General features: G+C 38.2%; 1 protein-coding gene across 1 annotated transcript; it reads right to left on the bottom strand.

Moving 5' to 3' along the window:
- Positions 1-530: 530 nt before the first annotated feature.
- ace1 (putative C2H2 transcription factor (Ace1)) lies at positions 531-3560 on the bottom strand (the record flags this gene model as incomplete). The annotated part of the gene is made up of 4 exons (XM_056692014.1): positions 531-2166; positions 2246-2493; positions 2692-2999; positions 3041-3560. The coding sequence occupies 4 exons, from the start codon at positions 3558-3560 to the stop codon at positions 531-533; spliced, it is 2712 nt and encodes a 903-aa protein (XP_056539720.1).
- Positions 3561-16849: the final 13289 nt, after the last annotated feature.

Below are 16849 nucleotides of genomic sequence, written 5' to 3' on the forward strand. Positions count from 1 at the left end.
AGGCGGAGTTAGCCACCCTGACGCGGCCTCTCTCCCCACCTGCGCCCAGCATTGGCATTCGTTGGCGGGCAGGCGGATGAGATGTACGAGGCTGACGATCATGCGGTCGAGCCGACAGGGATAGAAGCTAGCACGAGGACACGCGAGAAGAATGCGACTATCCTACTGTTACGGGTGGGAAAAGACCGAGATAAGAAAATTTTTGCTTGAATTTGCTAGAATTTGCGTCTTGCATATCGCATCATTAGGTACTGGTTCCACCCATGGGCAGTCAGAACAGATCCCGGAGTGCACGCTACATCCCCTTGCGGGAGCGGCACACACCCAAAGAAACCCATCCCACCCCCCAAATACATTGGAAAAGGACAATCAAGATATGTAGAAATCAGATCAGAAAGGAAAATCAGTAGCCACAGATCGCTTGCTTAATTGTACGTGGGAAACACAGAAGACGTCAGAGCCCCCACAGATCGCAGATCTTGGGGGAAAGGGTAGTCGCAAGTAGCAGAGGCAGTATGAAGCAAGGGCAGCTACTCCATCTTCATGAACTCCAGATCCATGTCGTGGGGCAAGTAAGCCTCGGGGTTCATCGCTTGTTGAGTCTCGGTCCAGGAGTGAATATTCATGAGCGCAAGATCGCGGTCGTTGAGCGGCGGGAACATGGCCGCGTTCGGCTGTGGCTGCGGCTGTCCCTGCCGGAGGTGCTGCTGCTGCTGCTGCTGGACGAACTGCGTCTGGATCGGGTTCTGGCCCTGGGCCTGAGATGCATGCTGGCGTGTCTGCTGGTTGGACTGCATGGCAGGGTGCATGGCAGGGCGCATCTGAGGAGTGGGGTCGCTGTAGAGAGTGAAGTCGGTAGCGGGCTGCTGGACCTTGGGAAGACCGTACTGATAGGTGCCGGCGAGTTTACCATCCGACATGCCCGAGTCAGGAGAGTAGAGCATCAAGTTACCCTGAGCACCCGGAGAGAGGCCCGACACCTTCACAGAAGCACCCGCGAGTTGGTTATCGGGAGCCCGGTTCATCATGATCGGGTCGTTGGGGAACGCCTTGTAGCCTTGGCCCTGGTTCTCCGAGAGGGCAGGGGTGGGCAGCTGCATCTGGAACGCAGTAAAGTCGTCGGTGATGTTGGACATGTCCAAATTGCTCCAGTCAAGATCAAAATTCATGCTGGTGTTGTCGGTGGTGGCTAGGGGAGACCCGTCGAAGGAGAGGGAAGGACCCATGAGGTCGGGAACTGACTCGGTCGAGGGAACCGACATCGAATTCATCGACTGGCGGTGCATTTCCAGCTGAGGAATGAGGCTATTGGGGTCACCGGCCTCAAATTGAGTCTGGAAGTTGTCGAGGTTAAATGTAGAGGGGAAGTTCAGGTCATTGCTCATCCCCGCAGAAGAGGAAGATGGGTAGGGCGAATTGTCGAAACCAGTATCGAAGAAAGGCGGGAAATCATCGCTGCGAGCCGGCGCAGGAGGATCCGCGAAGTTGAAGTGGAGAGTGTCAGGGAACATGGCAGGCTCGTGGGGAGACGGGGTCGTGCCCAGGCTCGGAGTGGGGAAGTCGGTCTGGCGAGAAGCAGGAGTAGACACGCTGGGGGTGCCGGGAGTAGCCTGCAGAGAAGAGCCACGCTTGCTGCTACCAGCCCGAGCATTGTTCTTCGAACGGACGTAGATCCAGCCATGAGCCTTTTCCATGTGCTGCTTGCAGTTGCTCTCACGCTTCGAATGGTACGTGCAGGGTGGGAACGTGCAGCGGAAGATGGCTGGGGTCGAGGAGTGCTTGTCATTCATGTGGCGATCACGCTCCTTCTCAGTCGGCCAGCCAATCTGGTTGTACTTGCAAGTGACATCAGTGCACTTCCATGGACGAGAGTGAGTCTTCTCATGCTTGGTCAGGTCGCAGGGACGCTTGAAGACCTTCTCGCAGTGAGAGCACTTCTGATTGATATCCATGGGAGGGGCGTTCTTCTTGCGGCGAGCCATGGAGCGCATGACTCCCTCATCGGCCATCTCATCGAGAGTCATGGTCCGTTTGAAGGTGGGTGGGGCATCCATATCGTAAGGTAGGCCGGTAGCCAAGGAGATAGGCTTGCCATCCTGCATGATGACCAGCTCGACAGGGCGGCCGTTCTTGGAGAGCCCACCCTCGAGGGCAGCGCTGGACAGCCTGTTGAACAGTCAGTATCCTCGGTCGACACAACACAAGGTGCCCCAAATCAAGGAAGCTTGCGGCTCGATGTACTCACAAAGTGGGCTCCACCTTCTTCTCATCGGACTGGGCGCTCTGGGCCGCCTGGACCCGCTGGCGGTTGGCCTGAATCATGGCCGCGTAGCGACGAACCTGGGAGACAAGATCGAGGAAGTAGCCGTTAGTGTATGGGCGATCAGCGGGCAGTCTTTGGTCGCGGTCGTTCAGGTGAGAAGCTGAAGTGTGCAGACACTGAATCGTGAACTCGCAGAAGTTCAGGTACGAGGAGCGAGACGCCGAGAATTTCTGAAGGAGACCATATGAGCACCAGAACGCCAGAACACCGTGAATGAGGAAAAACGCAAGGCAAGAGTTGATCAGATGTGGGAAGCCCAGGATTGGATCCAAGGCGACTGAGGAAGAATGCAGCGAGAAAAGCAGACTGGCATGGGCGCCAGAAGGAAAGAGGACCAAAAGAACTTAAAACTGACGAGGTGAACTTACAGGAGCCAGCCACAAGAGAATCTTCTCGAGGTCTCTGAGGCACACAATCTGCTTGTTCCCGATTCGGGTCGGGACGCTCTTCACAAGTGGGTGGAAAGGCTTGAGTCTGGGCTCTTTGAGAATTGGGACGAGAAGATAGCGTTCGATCTGTTTACAGGCAGTAATAGATAATTGGCGCCTGGGGGTAGAGCCTTCATCGAAGTGAGAGATAGAAGTGGTGATGGCCGATTGTCCATTGTGAATACCATTATTCACTACCACAATGGTCCATGTTAACGCAGGCAGCCTAATGGGGAAGTTGGGTGGGGCTTGGGGGAAGATGGGGGATGGGCAAGTCACATTCACGCACCTTTCTCGGTCGGGTCCGAGAGTGTTTCGCGGCTGCTAACCGACGAGCCCAGTCCACTGTCGGACTCGGTGCTCTGATCTTGCTGTTGCTGCTCCTTCTTCACCGGGAACAGCTCGTGCCCATCCTCACTGGACGGCTGAAGTGTCGATAATACGGGAGACCGTGTCTCCGTACAAGCCTCATCGACGCTACGAGTGCTGAGGAGGTCATCAGCAGAGGACGACTTCTCCTCTGGCTGGTCGTCAAGGGTCAAGCGCTCAAGAATGGACGCCATACGCTGTTCGCTGGCGGCGATGGCCTCAAGAGAGGTCGGCGAGCGACGAGGAAGAGACCGGATATCTAAGACAGGATCACGATCATTTGACGGCGGGTTCGTTGAAGTGTGGAACGTCTCGCCCTTCTTCAGTTGCATCTTGGAAGTACTCGACTCCGACTCGGGGGCCAGCGAGGGGAGCGAGGTGTTTATGACGGGCCGGCGACGCGGATGCACCCGAGTGGACTCAAACTGAGCAGACACCATAATGGATTGGTTCTACAGGGACGTCAGCGTTAGCCCAACTACACCCAGTGCCCCAAGAGGACAGATTGTTCAAGACGATTGGCTGCTTTCCAATGACTCACCAGATGGATGATCCAGCTGATTCGTGATCTGACGTACGGTCGAGTCAGAGACTAAACCCGGGCTCTAGATTTGTCCGACTTGCGGCGTCGAACCAAGTCTCTATATAAAGGGCACCGGTGCCCTTTCCGTCGAAAATATCAAGCGAACACAGTGTCGGGAGATAAGCCCTGAAATAAAGGATACGAGAAGAAGAGAGAAATCAAGCAGATGGGCGTCTCAGGCCGGCGGCTGGCTCATGAATCAACCGATAGCGCGCTCCAAAGGCCTTGGAATGCCGACAAGGACACAAGGCAACTTATGGAAGAAATCGGTGCGATCGGAGCGGGCGCAGACGAGCGACGTTTTCAAGGGTTGATCGAAAGATGAGATTGAGATCCCTAATCGGCCAAGAAGATACGGAGCGAGGAGGGGTAGGTAGGCCACCGAAATCCACAACAAATGGCGATATCTGGTTCGGGACGGAGACAAATATCGAGATCAAAATGCCAAAACCGAGAAGCAAATACGACGGTGGGAGAGGAAATCGTGAAAGAGGGCGTCGCAGGAGGAAGCTGACGGAGCAGACGGTCTTGCGCGTTGGATGTCTGCCTGATAGACGAAAACGCTAATACCAAAAGGGGCATCGCGTGCGATGGCTGAGCACATTCAATTGCCGCTGATTGGACTTGCGAGTGGTATGGTATTGTCACCGTCAGCCGGATGGGCTGACACCGCCAGGAGCACAGGGCGGGCAAAGGGCGGCAGACGCCGCAAGACCCTGTGCCGGCCCTGTCGACGCATGTCACGATTCCGTCACGACGGGTAAAATACACAGCTCCACCCGGGGCTCCCAAATTGGAACACGGGGTCCGCGGAGCCTTCATTCTGTCCGTTCTTTTGGTGCGCCCCAAAAACCCAGAGCCTCAACCCTCCGACAAGGTTCAAGGTTTCTCTGCGACCAGGGCGTCTTCCTTCCATTCAGTAAAATCACTGCCTGCATCGTCAGCTTCCCGCTAGAAGGTACTACTGCAGGGCGACGTCAGATATTCGGCCGCCTAGAGAATCGCCTATAGAGAATGTAGTGCGCTCATGATAAGTCATAGAACATGGAGGATTTCGTCCATCGTTCGGAACGCCTTGGCCCACAGGGCCGAAGGCTCAGAGATCCCAGTCTCTCTAGCCTTGCCAGGTACGGAGACATCTCCTGGACCCGTCTTCCGGGGGAAGAACACGCCCGATCTGTTGATCCACAACCACTAATGGGCGGGTGGACTCGGAGCACAATCGTTCGGCCCAATCTGTACTCCGTCCCGAGCCACATCACGATAACGCCGTGGGGACAGGGTCTGGATTTCTCAGTGGGCCCGCCACCCGTGAACTTGAGCCTCTGCGGATGGCTGCTGCCGTTATGTTGTTGTTCCTCGTATCGACCGGCAGCTTTTCTCGTTTTCTCGTCTGCCTGATTTGATTGTGACCAGGCTGCAAGTGCTGATCGCCGGGGCTGAGCACCCTTCGCTGCATGCCAAGTGGCAGCTCCGCCACAACGCCCAAATGTCACCGGTCGACAGGGTACCGGCTGTAAGAAAGAGACAATGGCTATCCCGAAACTGGTGATCTGTCAAAGAGCATGAGTGTCGGGGAAAATGTAATTCATGAGCGTAGGCTCGACTTTCCTTTAGATAGGGCAAACCCGACCTTATGGGCGTCTCGGGGAATTTGCTTGCACGCGTAGCAAACATCGGGTTAGGGCTGCCGCCTCAAGGCGACAACTGAATGAAAGTAGGCGCCAGCGTTCTACATTCAAACCCCACATACAGGAAGTGCGCGAGCTACTTACCGAGAACTCGCTCAGTGTCCCACGCCATCCTACGACTGGGAGCGATCGCACCCCCATCTTTCAAAGCTGTGGCTGCGACAGGCGGGTTCAAGCGCACCTGTTCCGATGAAATCCAGCGGGAGTGAACCGGATATATCGATTCCGTCGGATATCTCCATACTTGACCAAATTATAATCCATAATTCTCCACTGAGACGTCTGTAAACTTCCAATTTTCCTACGTGGCACCTGCTGGGAAACCAGGTGTGCTTCTATAGCATGATGCTGATCAAGCGCCAGAGCTGCAAGGATCCACCAGGCTCAGTGAAGGAAGCCCTCCAATTCAGGAGCTCTTGCATTCAACCTCCCAAATATTAGATCCAGATGCAACGTTCGGAGAAATTTGCGTATTGGACCATTGGGTAGTGTAGGAATTGTGCAGGGATACGAAAGCGGTCGTCACAAGTGCACTCTAGCAGATTGCAGCTACAGCGATTCAAACTGTTGACCTACTTGCGACCCAAAAATGCATCTTAATTCTACGAACTTATTCTCTGTCTTGGCATAAAAACCCAGGCTCGAAATCTGAGACTCAGTATCCATAGTTAGCTACTCACCTCTGCCCCTTGTGGTTGCGGAGAAGCCTCGGTGGCGGTGTGCCCAAGGCCGGCAGCCAGCCACTGTAGAATTGAGCGAATTTTTCAATTACACCGATCTCAAAACTCATGTTTATAACAATAATTACAACTTGGGCAGTCTACCTAGTTTTCAATTGACGCTGACCTTTGTTTTGAAAAGGGTTTTTCGGTGCATTTTCAAGTGTTCAATGTCGTGGCAGCCAACCAATTTGAGTTCGAAATATACATCAGGCAGAGAGAGAGAGAGAGAGAGAGAGAGTTCCATTATACTCTGTTATATCCCCGTTACGGCGATATGTCAGAGTTGCCAGTGGCCGCTGGGGAGCTAAGTACAAAGTTGTGATTTAGTTAGGGGAGCTACTAAATCTATAAATCCTAGGATAAATATCTAGTAAAAATTAGTAAAACTGTTACAATGATGGAAAAGAGCCAACTGAAAAGGTAACCAGGTGCATTCAACGAAACAACGAAGGTGAAGAAGGAAGAAACTACGGAGGCTCTAGTAACTATCTTATAGAGGGCTTATATAAATAGGCCCTATTAGGTTAGCTTAGTTAGGTATTTCTATCACTCTATATCTATTAGGTAATCTCTATCTATTATTCTATTATATATTATATAGCCCTTCTTTTTTAAAGAGGCTCGCCCTAAGACTAGACTGCGCCAAAAACCGCAATTGGGGGCAAACCTTGCCCCCAAAAAACCAAACCGCAATGGTTGCGGTTTTTAAAACCAAAAACCAAACCAAACCATAAACCATTGCGGTTCCCTATTGGGGAACCATCAAAAACCATTTTTACATAAAATTACATAAAACTGCATAATAACTAGTTATAAACTAGTTAAAATAGCTTAGTAATTAAGATATAGCCAATAAATATCGATAGAATATTATCTACGTGATATTTTAGCCCCGCTTTAAAAACTATTGGGGCCCCAAGAACTATTACGGTTTCTAACCTAGAAACCAAAAACTATTACGGTTTCTAGAATTGGCCCTAAAAACCCCCCCAATTGCGGTTTGGTTTTTTGCGGTTTTGCGGTTTTGCGGTTTTTGGCGCAGTCTACCTAAGACTCTAGGATATTATTATTAATATAGTTACTAATAAATTTATTGACTTCTACTATAGCTAGCTAGATCTATAGGTTCTTTAGGGGTCTAGGGGAGTTAGGTTATTATTAGTAGAAATCTATTAGTTTTAGTGGTATACTTTTAAAATTAGCTATATAATACTAAGTATTATTCTTATTATAGCCTAGTTACTTAATTTTATACTATAATTTTTAGTAATATAGATATAACTATAGGATCTCTTTAATTTCCTATTCTTACTAATTATTAACTAGTACTAGTAGTAATAGATCCTCGATCTAATCTAGTAAGAGATTAGTTTTTAATATATAATATAGCTTATTTAGCGAAAAGACTAGGTATATCTTAATAGATAAAAATAGCTTAAGCCTAAATATATAGTCTTTTTTAGCGATAATCTTATATAGTATATTAGTTTAGTTCGATAGCTTCTAGTTTAAATAGTCTAGTCTTTAATAGTATATAGTAATATAGACTATATCTCCTATATTAAAATCTATTTTATAGTAGTATTTATTTATCTATATATATTAGAGCTTTTATATATAGTTAATTATTTTAGTAATCTTATGAAGGATTACGTATTGGTCTGATATAGGGAAGCGTTGATATTAAAAGTGGTTATGTCATTCTTTATCATCACTCGGTATCGTTATTCCCTAATAAAAGAGAGTGTCCCGTTTCCTTTTAATCTGAATCGGTAAGATTTAGTCTTTAAAAAGAAGAACGGCTGAACTATATTATAATTATTTTATTATCTATTCGCTATCGATTCTTTACCTAATCGATAGGCCTTCTACCCTGATAAGTAGTAAAATCGTTATAATTTCTAAATCTTCTTCTTCGATTACCTAAGGAAAAGATAGCCCTACTATTATCGAACCTCCGACCGGTAACCTAGTAAAGTGCTAGGTAGAATAATCGCGAAAATCTAGCGTTAGAACCTATTAGTAAAACTAGTAATATTACTATAATTAGCCTAGAGTTATCCGAAGAAACTATAGGTTCGGATATTAATCGAATTAATAAAGAAATAAGACAGATTCGATCTCGAATTAATTTACTTAAATAATAAAAAAGATTAAAGGAAAGACTCTAAGATCTTCGAATATAAGTCCGAGAGTTAGACGGTCGCGAATTATTACCGAAAAGTCCTCCTTCCTCTAATAAAAGAAGAAGTAATATTAAAATTAAGAATATTCTAGTCTTTATCTATAAATTTACTATATAATAATAATAAGACTAGTTAAATAATATAGAGTATACTTTTAAGATCTCTCTAAAGCGTTTTAAGATTAATAATAAATATATTCTTAAAATAATTACCTATATAGACTAATCGTATAGATAAAAATAGTACCGATATACTAAAAGAAAGGGTTCGATTAAATAGCGAAACGTTAAAAATTCTTAGAACTAATTTAAAGAATAGATAATTACCCTTATCTAAAATACCTTTACCTTTAAGGTAGATATAAAAATTAAATATAAAATAATATAATACCGAACCGACTAAGATCTAAGAGAGTTCTATAATAAACTCGATACCTTAGAATCTTACTTTCTAAAACTCGATAAAAGTAAACTAGGCCTAAACTTCTTTACTAAGCTTAGTAACCTATTACGCTAAAAAATATTAAAATACTGTTAATAGTTACCGAAAACTTATAAAGAAATAGTCGCTATTATAATCTATTTTTAGGAAATATTTTATATAGATTAGAAACGAAAAGCTAATAAAACTTTACTAAATCGAGGTAATTCTTCGAATCGATCTTTAAAAAGAATAAAAAGAGGATCTAGATTATCTAATTATAGAGGATTAAACTAAAATAACTAAGATAGAAACCCCTCCGATTTAAAACTAAAAGATAGCCGAAACCCTATCGGAAGAAATAGTAAATATTTAGTTTACTATTATTTATTAAAATAACTCTTATCTTACTAATAGATATCCTAAATAGAATTCTTCTAAAATCTAATTACTTAAAATATACTCGGATTAAGAGAGAAATAATTCCGAGTTAAATTAAACCTTATACCTTTAACTTAAATTCCCTAAATAGGGATAGTTATACGATTATATACGCCGATTTAGGTCCGAAATAATATCGAAACTTATATAGACCTAGATACTAGTATAGAATATAATATCGTAAATTAGTAATTTATTCGATAATATCGATTATAATAGATAAAATTTTTAGTACTAATACTAGAAGCGATTAACCGACGAAATATATCTTTATATAGTATTTAGAAAATTCCTATTACTATTACTAATAGTCAAGGAACTACTAAAACTTTTAAAAGATCTTATATAGCTATTAATCGAGACCCTTACTTAGAAGGAAGTCCTATCTTTTTATTAATAACTACACTTCGAGAACTAAATATATACCTTTTACTAGCGAATTATTAGTAGTAGTTTAAAAATAAAGAAATTATTAATCTCTACCCCCGAAAATTTATAAAATTATATCGAAATTATATAACTATATTCGTAGTTATAAAAACCTTAGAAGAAATCTAGCTTCTAAGAGATTAAGAAGAAGAAACGGACGATATCTATACTAAAATACTACCGGAACTATACTGATTTAAGGACGTTTTTACCGTAGAAAATATAAATATCCTTCCTCTTTATAAATTAACCGACTATTTAATTCTAATTAAAAATAGAGTAGTCCTGCTATATAGACTAATTTATCTACTTTCCCTTCGAGAACTAGAAATATTACGAAACTATATCGATAAAAACCTAAAACTAGGGCGAATCTGTCCCTCTAAGAGCCCTACTAAAGTACTAGTTTTCTTTATCCTAAAAAAAGATAGTAGCCTAAGATTATATATAGACTATCGTAGTCTTAATAAGGTTTTAGTAAAGAATCGGTATCTTTTATCTCTTATTTCGGAAATCCTAGATAGGATTTCTAGAGCTTAATACTTTAGTAAAATCGATATAAAAGACGCTTATTATTATATTTATATCCGCCCTAGAGATAAATAGAAAATAGCGTTTCGTACTCGATATAGCTATTTTAAGTATTTAGTTATACCTTTTAGCCTAACTAATATATCTACTATATTTTAAAGTTATATATATATAATATTTCGGGGCCTTCTCGATATTATTTATATAGCGTATCTTAATAATATCTTAATCTTCTCTAAAGATCGAGAGTCTTATACTAAGTATATCTATTAAGTCTTAGAATAGATATATTAGGTAGAGCTTTTTATAAAACCTTCGAAATATACTTTCTATTAAAATAAAGTAGAATTCCTTAGTTTTATTATCGGACGTAAAGGCGTTTCGATAGATAAATAACGGGTAGATGTTATTAAATTATAGGAACTTCCTAATACGTTTTATAATATCTAAGTATTTCTTAGATTTTATAACTTCTACCGTCGATTTATCCTATATTACTTCTTTATCGTACTATCTTTAATAGATTTACTAAAAGGTAGTAAAAACGGGAGAAAACCTAGTCTAGTTAAATTAAATATCTATGAAAAAATAGCGTTTCGACGCCTAATCGCTATATTTTAATTAGTATTATTATTACGATATTTTAATCTAATAAAACCGATTAGGCTAGAAATAGATATATTAGATTATAGTATATCTAGAATTCTATCTTAGGAAAGCTAAGATAAGTACTATTACCCTATCGCTTTTTAGTTAAGAAAATTTAATAGAGCTAAATTATATTATTCGATACTAGATTAAGAGCTATTCGCTATTATTTCGTTATTTAAATACTAGCGATACTATTTCGAAGGTTCTTTATATCCTATCGAAGTATTATTAGATTATTAGAATCTATAAGGATTTATACGCTAAACTAAATTAATAGGGAGATAAGCTTATTAGTGTATATTTTTATCTCTATTTAATTTTATAATTAAATATAGATTAGATAAGATAAACCCTATAGATAGATTATCCAGAAAAATAAATCTAGCCCTTAAAGAAATTAAGAGCTTAGATCTATTACTCCCGATTCGGAACCGTTTAGTTACCGAAATACTACTAAAGTAATCGGTAGATATAGAATTATAAGGTATAACTCTATAAGGCTATTTAGCTAATAAATCCTAGCTAGTATTAGAAGATAATATATTATCTAAAGATATTCTATCTAATTAATAGAATAACCTAAGTAGATCTATAGTTAGCTAGGCTATATAGGAAGAACTAGATTACGCCTAAAGAATCCCTCTTAAATCGGTATAAAATATATACCGAGACGAGAATATATATCTAGCTAAGGCTAATACCGATCTTTATTACCTAATTTAGTATATTTAGGCCGAAGATAAGGAGTATTACCGCCGAGTAGCTACTATTTTATAAGAGAAAATAAGGCGAAAAGGTTAGATAGTTAATCCCGAGGGATTACTCTGTTTTAAAAATCGCCTATATATCTCTATAGGGGAAAATTTAAGGCGTAGGCTATTAAGCTTTTACTATAAAGATCTATTAGTAAGCTATTTTAGCCGAAATAGAACCGAAATACTATTACGTCGGAAGTTTTATTAGATAAATCTTTAGCGAGACGTCGCTAAATATATTAAAGTATATCTAATATACTAAGGGATAGCGACGCTAAGGTATTAACTATATAGTAAGCTAGAATTACTACCGATTCCTAGCTATCTATAGAGTAAAATTACTATAGATTTTATTACTAGTCTTCTAGAAATAATTTTTAAAGAAAAGATTATAGATTTAATCTTAGTTATTATAGATAGACTTATAAAAATAGCCTATTTCTTCCCTATTTCGTTCCTAATAACCGTAGTAGATCTTACTAAATTATTCTATAACGAGATCGAACTTAAGTTCGGACCTCTAGATAGAATTATATCGGATAGGGGTCCGATATTTACTAGTAAATTTTAAGATAAGATATATTATCTATCCTATATAAAACTAAGACTTTTAATAGTATTTTACCCGTAAACCGATAGCTAAATAGAATAGATAAATTAAATTTTAGAATACTATCTTCGTTACTTTACTAGTAATAAATAGTTATTATAGCTAAAATTACTATAAATAGCCGAATTCGCTAGTAATAATACTATTAATATAACTTTAGGAAAGTCTCTTTTTAAAATAATATATAGCTATTCGCTAGATTTTTACTTACGATTTAAGGACGAATCTATTTTAAAAGAGGTCCTAGCGGTATTAGACTATATTTAGAAGCTAGAAAAGCTTCGTAAAAATCTAAAGGATCGGTAGCGAAAAGCTACTAATACTTAGGCGAAATACTTTAATACCTATTATATCCTATTAATATTAAAATATAAAGATCTTATTCGATTATCTACTAAGAATCTTAAGCTTAAAATATCCTCTCGAAAGCTTATTCTAAAATTTATTAGGCCGTTTCGGGTCTTAAATACTATTAGAAAATAAGCGTATCGTCTTATATTACTAGCTTAATACTTAAGACTTTATAATATATTCTATATATCCTATCTTAAACTATAGATAGAGTAATAGGACCGAAATAGTTATAAATTACTACTAATATCTAACCTAGAAGATAATAATAAATAGGAAGTTAAAGAAATTAAGAAAGAGAAATAATTATATAGTAAATTATACTTCCTTATTAAGTAGAAAGAATAGCCCTTAGAGTATAACTAATAGGTACCTAAGGAAGATATAGATAATATAAAATCTATAGTCTCTATATTCCGTAAAAAAATTAAGAAATCTTTATCTTATTCCGAAATAGTAGTAAAAAGCTAGCTATTCTCTACTTAATTCTTATCGATTAGATTTTAATTAGCTATTAGCTATAAAAGTTATTAGATATATTAAAATTTAGAAATATCCTTCGAACTAGCTACGAAAAAACCCCGAAACCCTATAATATCTATATTAAATTTTAATAGGTTAGATATAGAATAGGCTAGTTATTATTAATACGGTATAACTAGCTAGTTACCTATATTTCTATATCTAAAGCCTCCTAGCTAATAGATAGCTCTTACGGAAGATAATCCTTAATAGCGTTATAAATATTATTAAAGAATATCTTCTTATAAGCTACCTATATACTATATCTATCGTCCGTAGGGCCGATTCGGCGGTAAATCGAATCTTTATAGGCCTCGATATCTTTTTAAGAAATACCTATAAAAAGGCGAGCTAATAGAAAAATAGTAATCTATCGGGAAATTAAATACTAGTTATAATTAACTAAGGTTTTCTATTAAATTATTAGAGAAACCTTATAGAAAAGAAGATAATTATATATATTATTAGCTACCTTTTAGCTTTTAAATTTATATTCGTACTAATACGTAGAAACTAGGGTATTAAAGCTATTATAAAAGTATTATATAGCCTAAATAATATACCTTAGAAATACTAACGGATAGGTACCTATTAAAAGATCGTAATTCGGGGGAGTATTAATAACGATACTATCTTAATAAGAGGCCTAAAACTCCTTAATAAACTCGAGAAGCCTAGTAAAATCTAGTCGGTCTCTAATTATACTACCTAGGATCTTTATATAATTAGTAAAATCTAATTAATAGAGATATATAGGAGATTCTATATTACCTTATAGATTCTATAATTCTTATAATAGTACTCGTAAGACTTCGAAGTAGGATAGATTATTCGGTACTAAACTACTAAGGGTTTAGTACCGTCCTACTATATAAAGGTAATATAGAAATAACCTATACACTATAGTAATATAGGTAAAACTATCTTAGTAATATATAGTTTTAGACTAGCTATAGCCTTTTTAGGTATCTTAGCTAAAAAGATATAGAAAGGTTAATAGAAAGAGAGTAAAAAGGTAACTAACTACTATAGAAAGATAGTAATTAGAGAGGGGTATTAATAAGCGAAGAAGAAAATTTCGCTAGAAGAAAAAACCTAAGGATTTTATAATTAATACCGAGAAAAGATAAAACGGCCGAAAAGAGATAAATTATATCGTTACCTATAAAACCTATATTATTAGAGACGTATACTAGTTCGTAGAATTCTTTATTATACGAACTAGAAATATATCTAATTTATCGGTAAATTACTACCGGTCTATTATATATATATAATTTAAAAAATTATAAATAGTAACGAACTATAACTAGAATAGAAACTTCCGGCCTAATTAGAAACTCCTATCGTATAAAAATACGCTAAAACCCTTATTTTCTAATAAAAGAAAATATCGAAATACCCCTAGATTCCTAGTAATTACTCGCCTTCTCTTATTAATCGAAAATAGGAAACCTAATAGAACTCGATAATAAAAGAATTAATATTAATACTAATTAATCTTAGGTACCTTTTACTTATATCTACTTTCGGATATAAAATATACCTAAATTAACTAAAATTCTCTATTAATATATCTCTCGCTACTAATTATTCCTATTATAATAAAACGGTCTTAAAAGGATAACGACTCTAAAAAGAAAAACTATAAATAGCCTTAGCTATATTCTTTTCTTTCTCTTTCTTACTTCTCTTTACCCCGGGGCTACGGTTCCTAGCTAATTTAATTAAGGATTAGTGATAGGAACTTTAGCCTACGGAATTATAAAAGTAAAATAGACTTTATAACTAACACTATTATTATAAGTCTATTGCTTATATAAATCGGAAGTGAAATATCCCTGTTTCTCTATTATAGCTAAGGACAGCTACTATTAGAGGGGGAATAAATTATAAAGGATTATATATTAGTCTAATATAGGGAAGCGTTAATATTAAAAGTAGTTATATCATTCTTTATCATTACTCGGTATCGTTATTCCCTAATAAAAGAGAGTGTCCCGTTTCCTTTTAATCTAAATCGGTAAGATTCAGTCTTTAAAAAGAAGAACGGCTAAACTGTATCATAATTGTTTCATTATCTATTCGCCATCGATTCTTTACCTGATCGATAGGCCTTCTACCCTAACAAGTAGTAAAATCGTTACAATTTAGGTATAAATAACTATATATTCTTAAGAGTAAGATAAGTAAGATTCTCTAATTTACTATTATAGAGAGATAAAGAGAAAGGCTTAGAGGTTTAACTCTATAATATAGTTATAAGCTAAGAAAGATATTAGAGAGAAGTAAGGTCTTAGTAAATTAAATATACCTTAACTCTTTAGAAGACTTTATATTAGGAAGACCTAATAAATAATAATTAATTAAGATTAATATATTATAAGATAAGCCTTACTAAGCTATTTTATACTATATAATTAGGTAATACTTATTTATTCTAGAGGGCTAAGTCTATAGAGCCTACGAAAGCCTATAAAAACCTATAGAAAGCCTATAAAAGCCTATAGAAAACCTATAAAAGCCTATAAAAGCCTATTAGAGCCCTTATTTCTAATAGTTATTAGGATTCTAAGCTATTTATAATATTAATACTATAAATATCTCTAGCTTTAATTACTAATAGCTATTAGTATTTAGGGCTATCTACTACCTAGATACTATAAATATCTATAGGCTTAATTTCTAATAGCTATTAGAAATTTAGGCTATCTACTACCTAGATACTATATATATCCTTAGCCTAACTATCTAATAGCTATTAGAAATTAAGCCTTATTAATATAGTTTAGGTATATATTATTTATAGTCTTATAAGCTCTAGCTCTAAGTACCTATCCTAAGCCTATAGAAAGCCTATAGAAAACCTATAAAATCCTACTAAAACCTATAGAAAGTCTATAAAAACCTACTAAAACCCGTAGAAAGCCTATAAAAGCTTACTAAAACCTATAAGAGCCTATAAAAGCTAGTAAGAGCTACCGAAAGCCTAAATAGTACTCTATATTAAATATATATCTCTATAGCTATAATATATCGTAGCTTTAAAACTATACTAGTAATATTACCTTATTATATAATAGCTCTTACTTCTAGTAATTATATTATTACTAAATAAATTTAATCTAAATACGTATAAGTTTCTTAATATTTTAGCTGATTAATAGAGTAAATACTAAAGAAATTATAGTAGTAACTATAATAGGGTAAGTAATAGTATTCTATTTAAGTGAGTCAGTAGCTTTATAAACGCCAAGAGCTAGATATTATAAAAAGTTAGGCTTTTGTAGGGGCCTATTAGGGGCCCGTAATAGGCCCGCGGGTTGGGTTGGGCCCGGAGGGTTAGGCCTAAAGCCTATACGGGTTGGGCCTTGGGCCTAGGGTCCGGGCCCAAACGCGGGTTTTGGCGCAGTCTATTCGTTACACGTAGGGCCATTATTTTCTACTAATTAACGGTAGCCTTATTCTTTATCCCTTTAGCCCGATAGTTATATTAGTTAGGGAGATGTAGGAAACTCTATTCTCTATAGCGGACTATGGCCTAAATGTTTAAGGCGGCAGGGGTACTATTTATTTAGGTATATATAATATACAATAATAGGCTAAGCTGGCAAAGAATTAAACCCCGTTTTGTCCTTCTCCGCATCGACTATACCTAGGCCTACACTCGAGCCTAGGGTAGGTCTCTTATAATAAATTGTAGAAGTTAGCCGTAGTTCGTATAACTATAGTAGAATATTATAAGATAAAAAGGCGATAGAGGGTAAGTTTATTCTGAACGTCTAGAGCCAAATAGATCCCGTTTTAGATATTAGTGGCGTAGCGAAATCGGTCGAC

The sequence above is a fragment of the Penicillium canariense genome (assembly GCF_028826845.1).
Source record: "Penicillium canariense strain IBT 26290 chromosome Unknown utg000007l_segment0_segment0, whole genome shotgun sequence".
NCBI lineage: Eukaryota > Fungi > Ascomycota > Eurotiomycetes > Eurotiales > Aspergillaceae > Penicillium > Penicillium canariense.